Source organism: Chrysemys picta, chromosome 4, assembly GCF_011386835.1.
Source record: "Chrysemys picta bellii isolate R12L10 chromosome 4, ASM1138683v2, whole genome shotgun sequence".
In the NCBI taxonomy this organism is placed as follows: domain Eukaryota; kingdom Metazoa; phylum Chordata; order Testudines; family Emydidae; genus Chrysemys; species Chrysemys picta.
The window spans coordinates 24,562,487-24,577,251 of record NC_088794.1 but is presented as its reverse complement, the minus strand read 5'-3'; the positions used below and the strand labels follow the sequence as shown (position 1 = coordinate 24,577,251).

General features: G+C 53.9%; 1 protein-coding gene and 1 non-coding gene across 2 annotated transcripts; both read left to right on the top strand.

Annotated features, from left to right (window-relative positions):
• Positions 1 to 6,648: 6,648 nt before the first annotated feature.
• Positions 6,649 to 10,047, top strand: LOC135982927 (transmembrane protein 183-like). Its single transcript, XM_065591725.1, has 4 exons — positions 6,649 to 6,920; positions 7,184 to 7,264; positions 8,040 to 8,196; positions 8,936 to 10,047. The coding sequence occupies exons 1-4, from the start codon at positions 6,907 to 6,909 to the stop codon at positions 9,119 to 9,121; spliced, it is 438 nt and encodes a 145-aa protein (XP_065447797.1). The 5' UTR covers positions 6,649 to 6,906; the 3' UTR covers positions 9,122 to 10,047.
• Positions 10,048 to 13,494: 3,447 nt separating this feature from the next.
• TRNAK-UUU (transfer RNA lysine (anticodon UUU)) lies at positions 13,495 to 13,567 on the top strand. The gene has a single exon. It is a non-coding gene; the product is annotated as a tRNA-Lys (tRNA).
• The last annotated feature ends 1,198 nt before the right edge of the window (positions 13,568 to 14,765 follow it).

Genomic DNA, 14,765 nt, shown 5'->3' with positions numbered 1-14,765 from the left:
GCTCGGTGTGGCTGGCGATGCAATGGAAAAGCAGAGGCGGGCAATAGAAGATTCTCCTACCTGGAGTCAGGAGTGGGCAGAAGCCAGCGTGTATATGGGCCACCCACTTTCTGCTACCAGTGGTGGAGCTGAAATGGCCGGATCCGCTTTCTCAGCGGCACATGCCAGCTCTCGCTCTGCCAGAGCCAAGCCTGGCAGTGAGGGGATGAGGCTTTAGCAGCCAGCAGGGGGCGTGTCACAATAGGCAGGCGAGTCACAAGCCAGCCAATGTGTGACTGCCCAGCCCTTGGATGCCCCAGCCCAGATTAGTTTTGGCCTGGCCGGGGCTTTAGAGCCTGTCCTTCCCCACCCAGAGCAGACTGTCAAAAGCCAAACCCCTCTCACCACCAGCTGTGTAGCTCCCCCTTGCTTTTGGTCTGTCTTAGGCACCATCCTGGTCCTCATCCCCATGGCATCAGAGCACTGTCCAACCTCGATTGCATTTATTCTAACCTCCCCCTGCAGGGCAGGGCCTGGCTGCTACCTCCACTGAACAGACAGGGAACTGCAGCACAGAGGGAATAAGGGATTTGCCCGAGGCCACACAGAGCATCTGTGGCAGAGCTGGGAATTGACTATGGGTCTCCTGGGTCCCAGGCTGGCACCTTCTCTTCCAACCTCCTGCCCCCTTTGTCCCTGGTTCAGTGTGAGCTGTGAGAGCTCTCTGGGGCACAGGAGCTGGCTGGTGCCCAGATGGAACTACATTGCCTATTGCACATATCTCGCTTTTCCCAAACATTGAGTCTGCTGCTACAACCATACCAGGGCCCGCCAGGATCCTTGCAGCTGGGCAGTGCTAAGTTGTGAACTGTGCTAAGTAGGGAAGACAAAATAGATCTTCCATCACTAGCGCAGCTCTGTGTTACTGGGGACTCACTGCTGGCTCAACCCAACCAGCCCTCCTCACACGGAGCCTGAAAATCCTCCAGCCCTGCTGTTCTCCTTTGTATTTCGGCAGTGCCCAGAGGGCTCAGTCCCGGATCACGGCCCTGCAGTGCTAGACATTGTACACACACAGCCCGATTCCCCCCACGCTGGGTCTCCTGAATGGCTCCTGCCCGAAGGCGGGACGGCTCTATTCCTCACCCAATGTCTCCTGCTGGCAGAGACGCTCTGAGAGACGTCTACGCTCTGGGTCTCTGGGCTTCCCGGGCTGGGAGGCAAGCGTGGCTGTCTCCGGGCGGTTCTGCTGACTCTCCAGCAGCTGCACTTCCGGTGTCCTAATGCAGCCCTAGTCCTCTCCAGTGCTCAGAGGGACTGTCCTGGCATCGGACTGTCCTGGTAAATAGAACAATGGCTCCTGGCAACCTGAGAATTCCTGTTCCCCTGGCAACCTCAGTGCCATTTCCTATGGAAGTGATGGTGTCAGCAAAGGTGATGGAGGTGGTCAGGCCTAGTGGTTGGAGCTGGACTCAGGGGGCGGGGCAGGGCATGGGTGGAGCAAGGCTGGACGAGACCAGGGCTGGAGTAGGACTAGGAACAGGGCTCGAGCAGGCTCAGCCTGTTGCCTATGTCAGGCAGGAGCGAGTTCCTGGCCCTGGAGTGATGTTGAGCAGACTGAGCTGCTGCTGTGAGACTGATATACCTGCTCTGGGAGACACAAGGCCAGTTCCTGGCTTGTGGATTAGCTGGAGCCCAGCACAGGAGGGAATCAGCACCTTACAGATGGCTCCTGGGACGCTTGGCTCCCGGCCCTCTGGGTATTGACATGCCAGGTGCAGGGGGCGAGGTGCAGCGCCAGGGAGGAGATTGGGGAGGCAGGAGCACTGAGGTGGGGCTGAGCGGGCAGGTGCTGAGGAGCTGCGGCTGGCTGGCTAGCAGAGAGGAGGAGCAGCAGCTCGGCTCTGGAGGGCCCAGCTGCAGCTCCACACTAGGGTTACCATTTGTCCGGATTTACCCGGACATGTCCTCCTTTTTGTTCTAAAAATAGCGTCCGGGGGGAATTTGTAAAGCACTCAAAATGTCCGGGATTTCCCCCCTCCCCCGGCAGAGCAGAGCGAGCGGCTGGGAGGGCTGCAGGAAAGTCCCGGGCTGGACTCCGGAGCAGCTGTAGAGGAGCCGGATCCGCCCTGCATTCTGAGCCGGCAGCTCTCCCCTGCAGCCCGGTCCAGCAGCACTGTGCAGGGCCAGGGACCGGGTTTTGTTGTGCTGGGGAGCGCAGCCACGTGTCCGGCTCGGCTCGCACAGAGCCCAACACCCTGTTCTGAGCAGCAGGGTAAGGGGGCCAGGGAGCAGGAGAAGGGGCAGGGAGGTTCTGGAGGGGGCAGTCAAGAAACGGGGGGGGGCTTTTTGGGGGGAGTGGAGAAAGTTTTGGGCAGTCAGGGTACAGGTAGGGGGTAGGGTCCTGGGGGGCAGTTGGGGGGGGTCTTAGGAGGGGGCAGTTAGGGGACAAGGAACAGGGAGTCTTAGGTATGGGGTGGGGTTCTGGAGGGCAGTTAGGAGCAGGGGTCCCAGGAGGGGGCAGTCAGGGGACAAGGAGCGGGGGGGTGGGGGGCTGGGAGTTCTGGGGGGGGAGCTGTCAGGGGGCAGGAGTGGGGAGAGGGATCGGAGCAGTCAGGGGACAGGGAGCAGAGGGGTTTAGATGGGTTGCGAGTTCTGGGGGGGGCTGTCAGGGGGCAGGAGTGCGGAGAGGGATCGGAGCAGTCAGGGGACAGGGAGCAGAGGGGTTTAGATGGGTTGGGAGTTCTGGGGGGGGCTGTCAGGGGGCAGGAGTGCGGAGAGGGATCGGAGCAGTCAGGGGACAGGGAGCAGAGGGGTTTAGATGGGTTGGGAGTTCTGGGGGGGGGCTGTCAGGGGGTGGGGAGTGGTTGGATGGGGCGTGGGAGTCCCAGGGGTCTGTCTGGGGGTGGGGGGGTGGATAAGGGTTGGGGCAGTCAGGGGACAAGAGGCAGGGAGGCTTAGATAGGGAGTGGAGTCCTGGGGGGCAGTTAGGGGCAGGGGTCCCAGGAGGGGGCAGTCAGGGGACAAGGAACGGGGGGAGGGTTGGGGGTTCTGGGGGGGGCGGGAAGTGGGAGGGGCTAGGGCGGGGCTCCTCCCGTCCTCTTTTTTGCTTGCTGAAATATGGTAACCCTACTCCACACAGGGCGCTGCCAGAGCCTGGCAGGCGGCTGGCTGAAGTGGCACTTTGTGATCTGGCACGGGCGGGAGCTAGCTCCCCACATCTGAATGCTCCACAGCGCCGGTGGATTCAGATCCAAACCAGGATCTGGCTCCAAATTCACAGCTGGACTCTTCCCCCGATCTGGAGCAGCTCGCATCGTCTGGGGGTGGTTGATTTCACAAGAGAGGGGGCTTCCCACAGACTCTCCAACTCCCTCACTGTGAGGAAGTGGGACTGTTCTTAATGTTTCCTCTGAATACTGTAGGGGTGCCTCAGCTTCCCCTATGCATTTCTTAAGTCTCTAGGTGTGGGGATAAAGGCCAGTGTGCATAAATGGCCAACACTCTGTCTCCTAGCAACTAATGGCCGGGCCCTTCCCCCCTGCAAGGGTATAGCTAAAGGTGTTGGAGAACAAAGAGATCAGGTGACCTCCTGGCCCGGGAAAGACACAAAGGCCAGAGAGAAGGGGCTGGAGAGTTTCAGTTTGGAGCTGGCTGGGGACGAGGAGTGAAGTGCAGATGTGGGTGTCTGGCTCACTGCCCCCCAAAATGGACCCAGCTGAGGGGTCCTGTTCTCTGTACCTACAAGCTGTTTTAGACCATGTTTCTATCATCTAATAAACCTCTGTTTTACTGGCTGGCTAAGAGTCACGTCTGACTGCGAAGTGGGGGTGCAGGACCCTCTGGCTTCTCCAGGACCCCACCTGGGCAGACTCGCTGTGGGAAATGCAAGGAGGGGCAGAGGATGCTGAATGCTCCAAGGTCAGACCCAGGAAGGTGAAAGCCCTTTGAGCTTCTGGCCCAGAAGACAGTCTGCTCACAGAGAGGAGACTTCACCAGAGTCCTGACTGGCTTCATAGGGAGCAGCTCCAGAGCATTGTCTGGGGACTCCATGACACACACCTCTCATGCTTCTTCCCATTTGCCTTTAATCACCCCCACATGGCCCATGTTGGCCACCAGCTACCTCCCTGTCTGGACCCTTACCTGGCCCCATCATGGCAGTGGCTGAGCATGCGGGTGTTGTTGTATTTAGTCTCTCAACCCCCCGCATGGAGCAGGGACCTGCTCTCCCTAGTTTGCTGAGGCCCAGAGCGACAGGGACTCACCTGATCTCACACAGAAGACTTACAGCAGAGCTGGGAACTGAACACCGCTCTCCTGAATCCCAGCCCAATGCCTCATCTACCAGCCTGTGTCGCCTTCCCGTGCCCTGCCACCAGCCCCGCCAAACCCTCCTCCCTGTCTCCGTCCCCTCCGGGCTGGACTGGTGTGACCCGTTCTGTCTGGCCATTGCAGACTCCCTCCTGTGCGCATGCCACTGCCCACTTCCTCACTGGCACCAGGCTAGACAGCCGGCACCGGGGCACTTGGTAGACGTGCGCCGCCCAGCCAGGAGCTCGGGGAAGGCTCGCTGTGGCTGGCGATGCAATGGAAAAGCAGAGGCGGGCAATAGAAGATTCTCCTACCTGGAGTCAGGAGTGGACAGAAGCCAGCGTGTATATGGGCCACCCACTTTCTCCTACCAGTGGCGGAGCTGAAACGGCTGGATCAGCTTTCTCAGCGGCACATGCCAGCTCTCGCTCTGCAGAGCCAAGCCTGGCAGTGAGGGGATGAGGCTTTGGCAGCCAGCAGGGGGCATGTCACAATGGGCAGGCGAGTCACAAGCCAGCCAATGTGTGACTGCCCAACCATGGGATGCCCCAGACCAGATTAGTTTTGGCCTGGCCGGGGCTTTAGAGCCTGTCCTTCCCCACCGGGGTCATGGGAGGGACCTGTGATGGGTTGGATCACAGAAACCCCCCCGGGAGCTGCCACCTGATGTGCCAAGACTACCTCTGCTCCTGTTTTCCCTGACAGCTCAGGACTCCAGCGCCCTGTGTTGCTGAGCCAGACACTCCTGTCTGCTCCAACAAAGACCCAGGGTCTGAATTACTTGCCCCAAAGCTGCAGGTTTACCTGAAAGCAGCTCACAGAAGTGTGCTTGTCTTTAGCACTCAGATGCCCAACCCCCAATGGGGTCTAAACCCAAAACAATTCGTTTTACCCTGTATAAAGCTTATGCAGGGTAAACTCATAAATTTTCGCCCTCTATAACACTGATAGAGAGATATGCACAGTTGTTGTCATGTGGCAGGAGGGGCTAACCGCCCAAGTGTAACCCAGTCAGAAGTCGTAGGAAGGTACTTGGACAGCTAGCCTAAGCTCCCCCCATGGCCACGCTATTATTTTCAGCATGTTAATTTAATTCCAGCGAGTGCATGTAGGTCCGCCCACCCTGGGAATTGCATCTCCAGCTGCAGTGTAGATGTTCTCAGAAGGTGAACGGCAAACTCAACTGCAAATGGAATTAAGCCCAGCAGTATCTGCTGCATGCCCCCCGCTAAGCGCGATCCAGGGAGCAGTCAGTATTGTAATGGGTTAGAACTGTTTGCTGCCGCTGCTGCCTGGTGGGGATCGTTTAGCCCATGCTCCTGAGCTTAACTGCTCTTCAGCTTTGTGCTTCACCTCTAGGGGATTCACCACTGCAGAGATCCTTCCAGCACTCCTGCCTGTGACTATGATTTAGAAGTGAAGTGAAACGCCTTGTATCACTGCAAAGCCACACAGTAGGAGTGACCCAGGCTTGGTGCTAAGAGGGGTTACATGAGTCCCTCACCCCAACTAGAATTAAATTGCATTAAAAAGGTGCAGTTTGCATCAGCCCTTGTTCTCTTTTTTTTCCCATCCATGAAAGCAATTAGTGCTGGTGCGGCCTCTCAGATTTGACAGTGTTAGTGACTGCAGTTAGCAGGTACAGCATTGGCAGATAAGTTTGCTCACATTGACCCAGAAGAGGCCTTAACTGTGACCCAGAGAGACCATCTCTGGGTGAGAGGGGAGTTTTCTCTATGACGCATGCCATTCTTTCCCTTCCTGCTGAGGCTGTTAGCAGGCCCACTTCAGGTCAGTTGTTATGGAAGGTATCTCTTGTGATGTGGACACTCACTCTCTGGCAACTGGACTGAGATTTGCCAGGCTCTCTCCTTATTGGCTACTGAATGGCTGTCAGATGACTGCAACTTCCAGTCACTGTCAGCTTATCGATATGATATTGGGCTCTATTTAACCTCCCCCCTCACTTGAATACAGTCGTTCTGCTAAGACTCTCCTATTTCATGGAGCATTGCATGCCAGGACATAGAATCTCACAGCTGTAAGGCTGTATAAAGGTGTGGCAGTCAGAGATTACACTATAGAATACCTGAGAGACCTTTGCCAGCAGATCCAGGCTTTGGTTGCCTCTGGCATTGAGGCCTCGGACCCCATGGATTCATCCGCCTTTAGAAAAGAAGCAATGTTCTGAGCCACTAGTTGAACTGTACAGCCAAAGCTTTGCTTTGTGGTTTTGAAATACTAGGACGTGACTGCCTAATGGAGGGGAGTGTGACCTCTGGGTGCGCCTCCTCTCCCTCCTCCCCCTCCCCCCGCGCTTTTTCAGCTCTGTCCAGTCGCTTTTAACATTTGCTTCTCTTTGTTTTCTCCTTCCCTGATCTGCTGTTTGCTCTCCCTCACTCCTGCTCTGTTCTGAGGGTGAGCTGAATGCATACATTGACCTGAGATTTTATCAATTTAATTTGGCTATTCCATGTAGTATGTAGAGGAGCAAAGTCCATTCTGCTTTCCTCTTCTATGTGGAATGGGTGAGCGGAACAGAGGAAGCACTGCTAGAGCCCAAGTCCTGTGTCACCCTCTGGTATAGCGAGGTTGCCACCTTCTGACTGGCAAATGGAAAATGCCAGGTATGCATTAACGTTTGCAGTGTAGTTGTAGCTGTGTCGGTCCCTGGATATTAGAGAGAAGGTGGGTGGTCCAGTAAAAGATATTACTTCACCCACCTTGTCTCTCAGGTATGCATTAATGTAACGAATGGGACCAGACTGCTGCCATCTCTTCAGCTGCTCCTGTGGTTTGTAGTTTGAGCTCTCTTTGCCTGTGTTGAAATTCACTAAAAATGAAATAATTAACTCTACTACTATATTCCCCCCCCCCCCCCCCATATCAGTGTTTGCTTTTCTGGTGCAGAAAGATTGAAGGGAACAGACGAGAACCTATGTGGGAATTTAACTTCAAATTCAAAAAACAGGTATGAAAGCTAACCACTTGCCATTGAAATGTCAGGGCGGTAAGGTTTTGAAGCCATAATGATTTTTCTTCCAGAGTTGTTATTGATGGGCGCAGTAGAGCAATTAAAATCAGATCTCCTGGTAAAAGAAATACATGTTGCCAAATGCAGAGGTGGGCACATAAGGCACTTGTGGAGCTGCTGAGTAGGGAAACTAGAGCAGGAGGCAATTCTTACTGCTTTAAAACAGGCCAACATTTTCAGTCTTGAGTGTCTAAAGGATTAGATCCCTATGTCCATATTTAGGCTGCCGATTGCCTGCCCCTAACCCAACGTGCTGAGTATCTATAGCTCCAAATACCTTCAGTGGGGAGTTGCGATGACTCGGCTCCTCTGAAAAGCCAGTCACTTTGATTTAGTGGCCTACGGTTAGGGACCCAAGTTTGAAATGTGTTGCATTAATGTCTTTTCTCTCATCACACGGAAAGCCTTTCCAAAGCTAACCAACCCTTTTCTCAGGGGGTGACAGTAATCTTTGTGAAACCCTCCTTTAACCAGACTCAGGATAAATGTATAATACCGAGCACCCTATCAGGACCTGCAGAGTCTGTCTTCAAAGAGACAGTCTTGCAAACCCTCCATCCCAGGGTTTTCATTGACCATGGAACCCTTTGGCCCGAACAGTTGGGTGTTAGGCGGGAATCTGCTGCTGAGCCAGGATGGTCTCTAGACATGAAGTGAAATTTCTGGTTGGCTTCAGTTGAGTTGAATGAACCGGTCTGTCTCGTTCTGTCAGGCCTCCCAGATTGAAGAGTAACTGTTGCAAAGGTCTTCAGCCACCTGTTCAGTATGAGGATGTTCACACAAATCCTGAGCAGGACTGCTGTCTGCTGCAAATCACCACCCTCAACTTCATCTTCCTGCCGGTAGTCGTGGGTATGATATTTACCTTGGTAAGTGTTAAGAAATCTGCATGTAAGCACCATCAAAATGTGCTAAGAAAATGGTCTGGTCATTACGGCTTGTCTGTAAATCTTGCTGCACCAGCAGACTAATTAATATGCATTTCCCTAGTGCATTGGGGCCATCACTCAAGGATCTCTTCAGTTTAGTTTCTGCAAGTCACTAAACTCTCTGATGGTTGATGTAGATTCATGGCAACAGCCCTCGAGGCCCAACTAGAAGGGACTGTTTGTCAGCCGTCTTCAACGAAATGTGCTCCATTCCTGGGGGAAGGAGGGATGAGGATTTGTATTCTCATCGTGCCTAGGAGTCTTAGTCAGCAGCCCCCAACATACCCTAGATAACTTATGGGTATTAAAGGTAGAATTGGAGAATAGTGTCCAAGTTCTCTCACCTTTGCACTTCCGTAAGATCAAAGCTCCAAATAACATTTATTTCAACTTTAGAAGAGAGTTGGTTGATCTTTCAGATTTTGATGATGTCTTTCTAGTATCTTTTTTGTGAAAAGCATACTTTTTGGAGGCCCTCAATTAAAAAAAAAAAAAAAAAAAAAAAAAGTATTTGAAAATATAAAGTTTAAATGTAAAACACCACAAAGAAAATGTTTGTCCAATAAGAATTAGGGATCAGCATTCACAGTAGTAGATAGTATTTGAAGAGAAATTAGATACTGCTTCCAGAAAATGCCTAGATGTCTATTAAGGAAATTGCCAATTTTCTTCCCTGCAGTTCACAATAAACATGAGCACTGACATGAGACATCACAGAGTGAGGTTGGTGTTCCAGGATTCTCCTGTCCGGAACGGCAAGAAGCCCCGACTTGACCAAGGAGTACAAGTTATCCTGGACCCTGTGCACAGTGTACGTCTCTTGGATTGGTGGCATCCGCAGTACCCGTTTTCTCTGAAGGCTTAGCATGCTCCTACTGCATCTGTGAGTAGCCATGTCAGGTAGGAACTGGGAAATCCTGTTTTTATTTCCTGAATAAATTCTCCAATCTCCTTACAAATGAGTGAAGCTGCAATGCCAGTCTCTGTATATAATTTCCAGCCAGTAATGAGCAGAATCGAGTGTAAATGGAAATGATTTGTAAACACATTTCTATGTAAAGTTCACATTTTATGATTTGAAAGGAGCATCATGAAACTGTTCATTTAAAATCCTTTTGGTGTTAACGAAAGTCGTCCTGTGTTCTGTTCCAGATCCAATGTGGTCAGAGAGATTTTCAGACCAAGTGTCAATGAAATCAGTGTGTGTCTTACTGTAGCATGATCAAACTCAAATGCAGCAGTATTATCCTACACTGATGCAGCAAGTGGAATAGCAGTGACAATCACTAGTCATGCTTCAATCTCTTATCTGCATGAGCACAATAAAGGCATAAATGATCAAGCAAAGAGATTGCCTTTACAGCTCACATTTAAATTAAATGTGTGTGGCGATAAGGCAAAGAAACACTTACAAAAGTTCGTATCCTGATGCTCTCTTTAAGAAAGAGAATCTAAAACACACATAATGGAAAGGCTCTTGTGGCATGTGGGAACTAAACAAAAACTAACCGCATGAGTTAATAAGTGCTCAGACTTCAGGCATTAGAAGAGTAAGATTGTCTGTGAGCTAAGCTAACAGTGTTTGGAGCTAGTGACTGTGGGAAAGCTATTAGGAGCAAAGAGGAAGCATCCAGTTCCCAGCGGACAAATTAACTACCTGGGAAAAATAAACCCAACCCTTTTGGCTCTACTTAGTGGTGTGAGAGGGCTAAGCAGGGTACTGTGTCTACTTCAGCATATCTGGAGTTGCAGCACCACAATACCCAGAATAGATGGGGGCATGAGTTTTATGCAGAACCATGGGGAAGTGTAATAGGTCCTAGCCAGGGCTCGACCCTTCCGGGCAGGAGGGGAGCCACACCGACTCACTACTGTGGGAACAAGCAGTCAGTTAGTCCCGAAACTCCGGCTCTTTCGTGCAGAGTCGGAGCAACCACAGTTAAAGCTCAGGCTCTTGACTGCAGGGGCTGAGCGAGCAAATAGTTCAAAGCCCAGGCCCTGGCTCAGGGCGGGGCAGACACAGTTAGGCTCAGGCCCTAGATTGCCGGGGCTGAGCGAGCAAATAGTTCAGAGCCCAGGCCCTGGATCAGGGCGGGGCAAACACAGTGAGCTCAGGCCCTTGTTTGCAGGGGCTGAGCGAGCAGACAGTTCAGAGCCCAGGCCCTGGATCAGGGTGGGGCAAACACAGTTAGCTCAGGCCCTTGTTTGCAGGGGCTGAGCGAGCAGACAGTTCAGAGCCCAGACCCTGGATCAGGGCGGAGCAAACACAGTTAGCTCAGGCCCTTGTTTGCAGGGGCTGAGCGAGCAGACAGTTCAGGGGCCCAGGCCCTGGATCAGGGCGGGGCAAACACAGTTAGCTCAGGCTAGGGTTACCATATTTTGTGCCTCCAAATGGAGGACACTCCACGGCCCACGGCCCCGCCCCGCCCCCTCCCCAAAGTCTCCGCCCCCTCCCCAAAGTCTCCGCCCCCTCCCCTGCTTCCCGCGAATATTTGATTCGCGGGAAGCCTGAAGCAGGTAAGGAGGGTGTGGGGGGAGGAGGCGCGGCCCAGGCTGGCCCCCCGGCGTTTCCAGCCTGGGTCGGCTCGGGCCCTGGGGTGCCGGCCCCGGCCGACCACCCCCGGCCCGCCCAGCACTGCCGGCCCCCGGCGGCCCGGCGCACCCCCTGGCTCCCGGCCCCGCGGGCCCGGCTCCCCGCCGGCCCGGCCGGACCGGCTCCCCGCCGGCCCGGCTCCCCGCCGGCCCGGCCGACCCGGCTCCCCGCCGGCCCGGCCGGACCGGCTGACCGGCTCCCCGCCAGCCCGGCTGACCTCCCGATTTTCCCGGACATGCCCGGCTTTTGGGGATTTCCCCCCGGACGGGGATTTGAGCCCCCAAAAGCCGGACATGTCCGGGAAAATCCGGACGTATGGTAACCCTAGCTCAGGCCCTTGTTGGCAGGGGCTGAGCGGATAAACAGTTCAGGTAAGGCACGCCTAGGCTTCTGTAGCCGAGCGTTGGGTGAGGGGGAAGCCTGCCACCCGTGCGGAGGGTGGCAGGGGGGAACGCAGGCCCACCCACTCCACTGCGTTCCAGCCCGGGGCCCTAACAGCGGTTGCTGCCGCTGCTGGTCAGTGGGGTATCCAGACCGCAACACACTGACATAGGCTCACACTCGGTTACAGCCGGACCGGGGTCGGCTACCCCCGGGCTGCTTCCATGATCCCCCTCAAAGCCTACCTCGTTCGTCGCGCCGGGATCGGACCAGTCCATCTGCATGGGCTCCTCTCTGCCCGGGCTCGGCGGCAAGTCCGGTAGCTCTGCCGGGAAGTCCGGCCAATGGTCCTCAGGCGGCTCCTCTGGATAGCAGCAGGGGCGAAGGGGTTCGGGTCCAGTCTCACCCTCAGGGTTAGTGGGGTGCGGTTCCCAGGGATTCTCCCAGTGGCGGGCGTGAACGGGCTCCGGCGGCTCCTCCTCGTAGCGGGCCCGGGGTAGCTCAGGCCAGCTAGGGTCCAGGCCTCGGCCTTCGGCGGTCTCCTGGCCGGGAGCTCCCGGCCACACGTCTACTCCCTGTGGTGGCTGGCCGCAGACTGAGCTCTGGCGGCCGGCCTTTATACTTCCTGTCCCGCCCCTTGACTTCCGGGGGGCGGGGACAGGCGGTGGTGGTCCCACCCACTCTGGGGTCTGCACGTGGGCTCCCTCTTCTGGGCAGGAGGGGAGCCACACCGACTCACTACAGGAAGTATCGTGCATCTTATGACAGGAAGAAGAGCTTCATAATTTCACCTAAAATCCTCTGATTTTGAGCCTCAAGGGATTTGAGATAATAGCTTCATAGGGGCAGTTGAATCTCAGTGCAAAGTACATCTGCATGAGGGAGTGTGACTGGGGCTGAGTGCAGGGTGAGTTGATGCCCTGAAGTAACTACTGACGGAAACCGGGTGTTCTGCTTTGCAGCTTATCAGTGGAGGTGAGCCCAGTTAACTTATCGGTCCTGTTTCAACCCAAATCTTGTGCAAGGTAGAGGCAAGAAGTATGTGATCCACAGTGAATGCAACAGCCTGTCTTTGAAGGAGGCTGCTGGGATAGAGCAAATGGGATAGGTTAAAAAAAGGGGGGGGGGATTTCCCCTTCCCAACTTGAATCCAGTATGTAAATGCCCAAACGGGTGTACATGTAGCTGTACCAGTGCTGGTGTTCGTCTTACACAATAGTCACTTAAATCACCACAGATAGCTTATCTGTCCCAAGCACATTTCTGTGCCAGATTCACTCTTGTATTGCATCCCCCATTAGATTCTATTTGTGGCAAAACCTCAAACCTTCCCTTTTCACCTCTCCTGTGAATCTATATTAAGAAGATAACAGGCAAGTTGTTTTCAAACCAAAATGCTCTGCTCAGTATTTTGGTTCCACCTTAGATGGACAATCTACCCTGTTCATTTGTAGTGGAAACTGTCAGTTCATGAAATATACCATGATGGCCAGTTGCATTCCTATGGTCGTGGCTCTAAGCTTTACCTCAGTAGTTTTTCTTCAACTGATTGCACATGTGCATTCCGCTCTTGGTGTGTATGCGCCCTGCGCATACTCACATTTCCCTCAGTGGTACTCGTTGGGGAAGCTTGAGAGCCCTTTGCTCTCACACCCCACTGTGTGCTGGTATAAAGGACCCAGCAGCCCCAAAGCCCCATTCGGTTCCTTCTTGCCATCCGTGACAGTCGCTGGAATTGCTTGGCTTGCCTTAGCAGATACTCTGTGTACAGCTCATTGTAAATTTCTTGTAAATAGTTAACCAGTTTTATAGTTACTTAGGGTTAGTTATTAGGTACTATCTGTGGCACTTTTCTTTTTCAGTTTCCAGATCTGAGGTTTCCAGTTTTCAGTACCGAGCGATCCCTCAGTCACCGGGCTTCATGCCCTGCGTCTCTTTTCTAGGCCGATGCCCACGAGCAACCCACCCTCACGCTGCTTAACGTGTTTGGGGGAAGCTTGTGTTTGGGGTCGTTGCTAATATTGCAAAGACTCTAAGCCAAGGACTAAAAAAGACTGAAGACAGGCTGAACTTTTTGCTTATGAATGCAGCCCTGAGACTCCCTTAAAAACCCAGTCATCCTGACTCAGCACTAAGGGCTTCAGTTAGGAGTGCACCTCCTCTGCTGCCTAAGACCCAGCAGGGCTCACCCTCTCCAGTGCCTACGAAAAGTCTCTAGACACCCCGAGGGAGGAAGATCACCGACACCTAAATTTAATAAGAGCGCCCGGATAGCTCAGTCGGTAGAGCATCAGACTTTTAATCTGAGGGTCCAGGGTTCAAGTCCCTGTTCGGGCACAAAAGTTTTGGGGGGGGAGGGATAGCTCAGTGGTTTGAGCATTGGCCTGCTAAACCCAGGGTTGTGAGTTCAATCCTTGAGGGGGCCACTTGGGGATCTGGGGCAAAATCAGTACTTGGTCCTGCTAGTGAAGGCAGGGGGCTGGACTCGATGACCTTTCAAGGTCCCTTCCAGTTCTAGGAGATGGGATATCTCCATTAATTATTATTATTAATAAGCATGTGGAATCCAAAATCCACGCACTCCTCTTCTCAGATGGCGCCACGATGGGCACCATTCACTCCAGCACTGAGGCAGGCACCATTGAGTCCAGGGCCCCAAGTGACACCTACATCTGCAGTACTGCAGCAACCCAAGATTGTCTCAATACCAACCACACTGAAGGCACTTGCAGCCACGAGAGATCTGCTGGTGCTGGTATCCCTGGCAGTGCAGGATACTGCGTTCCCAGTACCAGCAGACAGAGGGGCACTGGTGTTGGTGCTGTGACAACCTCCTGTGCTTTAGACTTCATGCCCATCAGTACTGTTGAAGGAGAAGCCTGTGATGTTGGCTGCTCTACGCTTTTCGCCGACTCGGTGCTGTTCTCCGACACCCTCAGGAGTTGCCCCCTTGGTGTGCACAGGTGACTCATCCTCCTGAATTGGAGATTGGTGCCTATGATTCCCAGCATCGGAGCCAGTCATGCTACTCTTCCCCTTCCTCCCCCTGGGTAATTACTAGGTAGGTTGCCTCAAGATCCTTCAGGTGGAGTGGGATTGGGTATGTCAGTGGGGCCGGCCACTGGTCCAGTGGCCCTTTTGGAACCCATAGGGTTCCCCCCTGTTTCTCGCTCCTGCACAAGACGTTCCTGCTCTGTGTCGTCAGAGAGGTGTGGGGAGACTATTCGCCAGGCACTCCCCGTTCCTGATTCCAGTATTGAGCAGGAGCCGCCTGCTGGACAGCTAACGGAGAAGGGGCAGCCGCAACCTGTGCTGGCTTCGTGCTCTTCCTCTCCTGACTGGTAGTTTCTTCAGGAGGCATCTCACCCGCTCCAGAGCTCACCGAGAAATGCCACCAGTTTTGTTCCCTACAAGGTCACAGTCCAGGTTCCATCATGGACGCTTTCCTGCTAACCTGGTCGAATAAGCTCTGCTACACTTTCCCTCCAATTCCAGTCCTACATCGAGTGTTGGCAAAGCTCAAACGGGACCATGC

What these genes read in the sequence shown, in the direction of transcription:
- LOC135982927 (XM_065591725.1), top strand. An exon ending in ACTTCAAATTCAAAAAACAG is followed by an intron (nt 7,265 to 8,039) that starts GTATGAAAGCTA and finishes TCGTTCTGTCAG; the next exon opens with GCCTCCCAGATTGAAGAGTA. An exon ending in TGGGTATGATATTTACCTTG is followed by an intron (nt 8,197 to 8,935) that starts GTAAGTGTTAAG and finishes TCTTCCCTGCAG; the next exon opens with TTCACAATAAACATGAGCAC.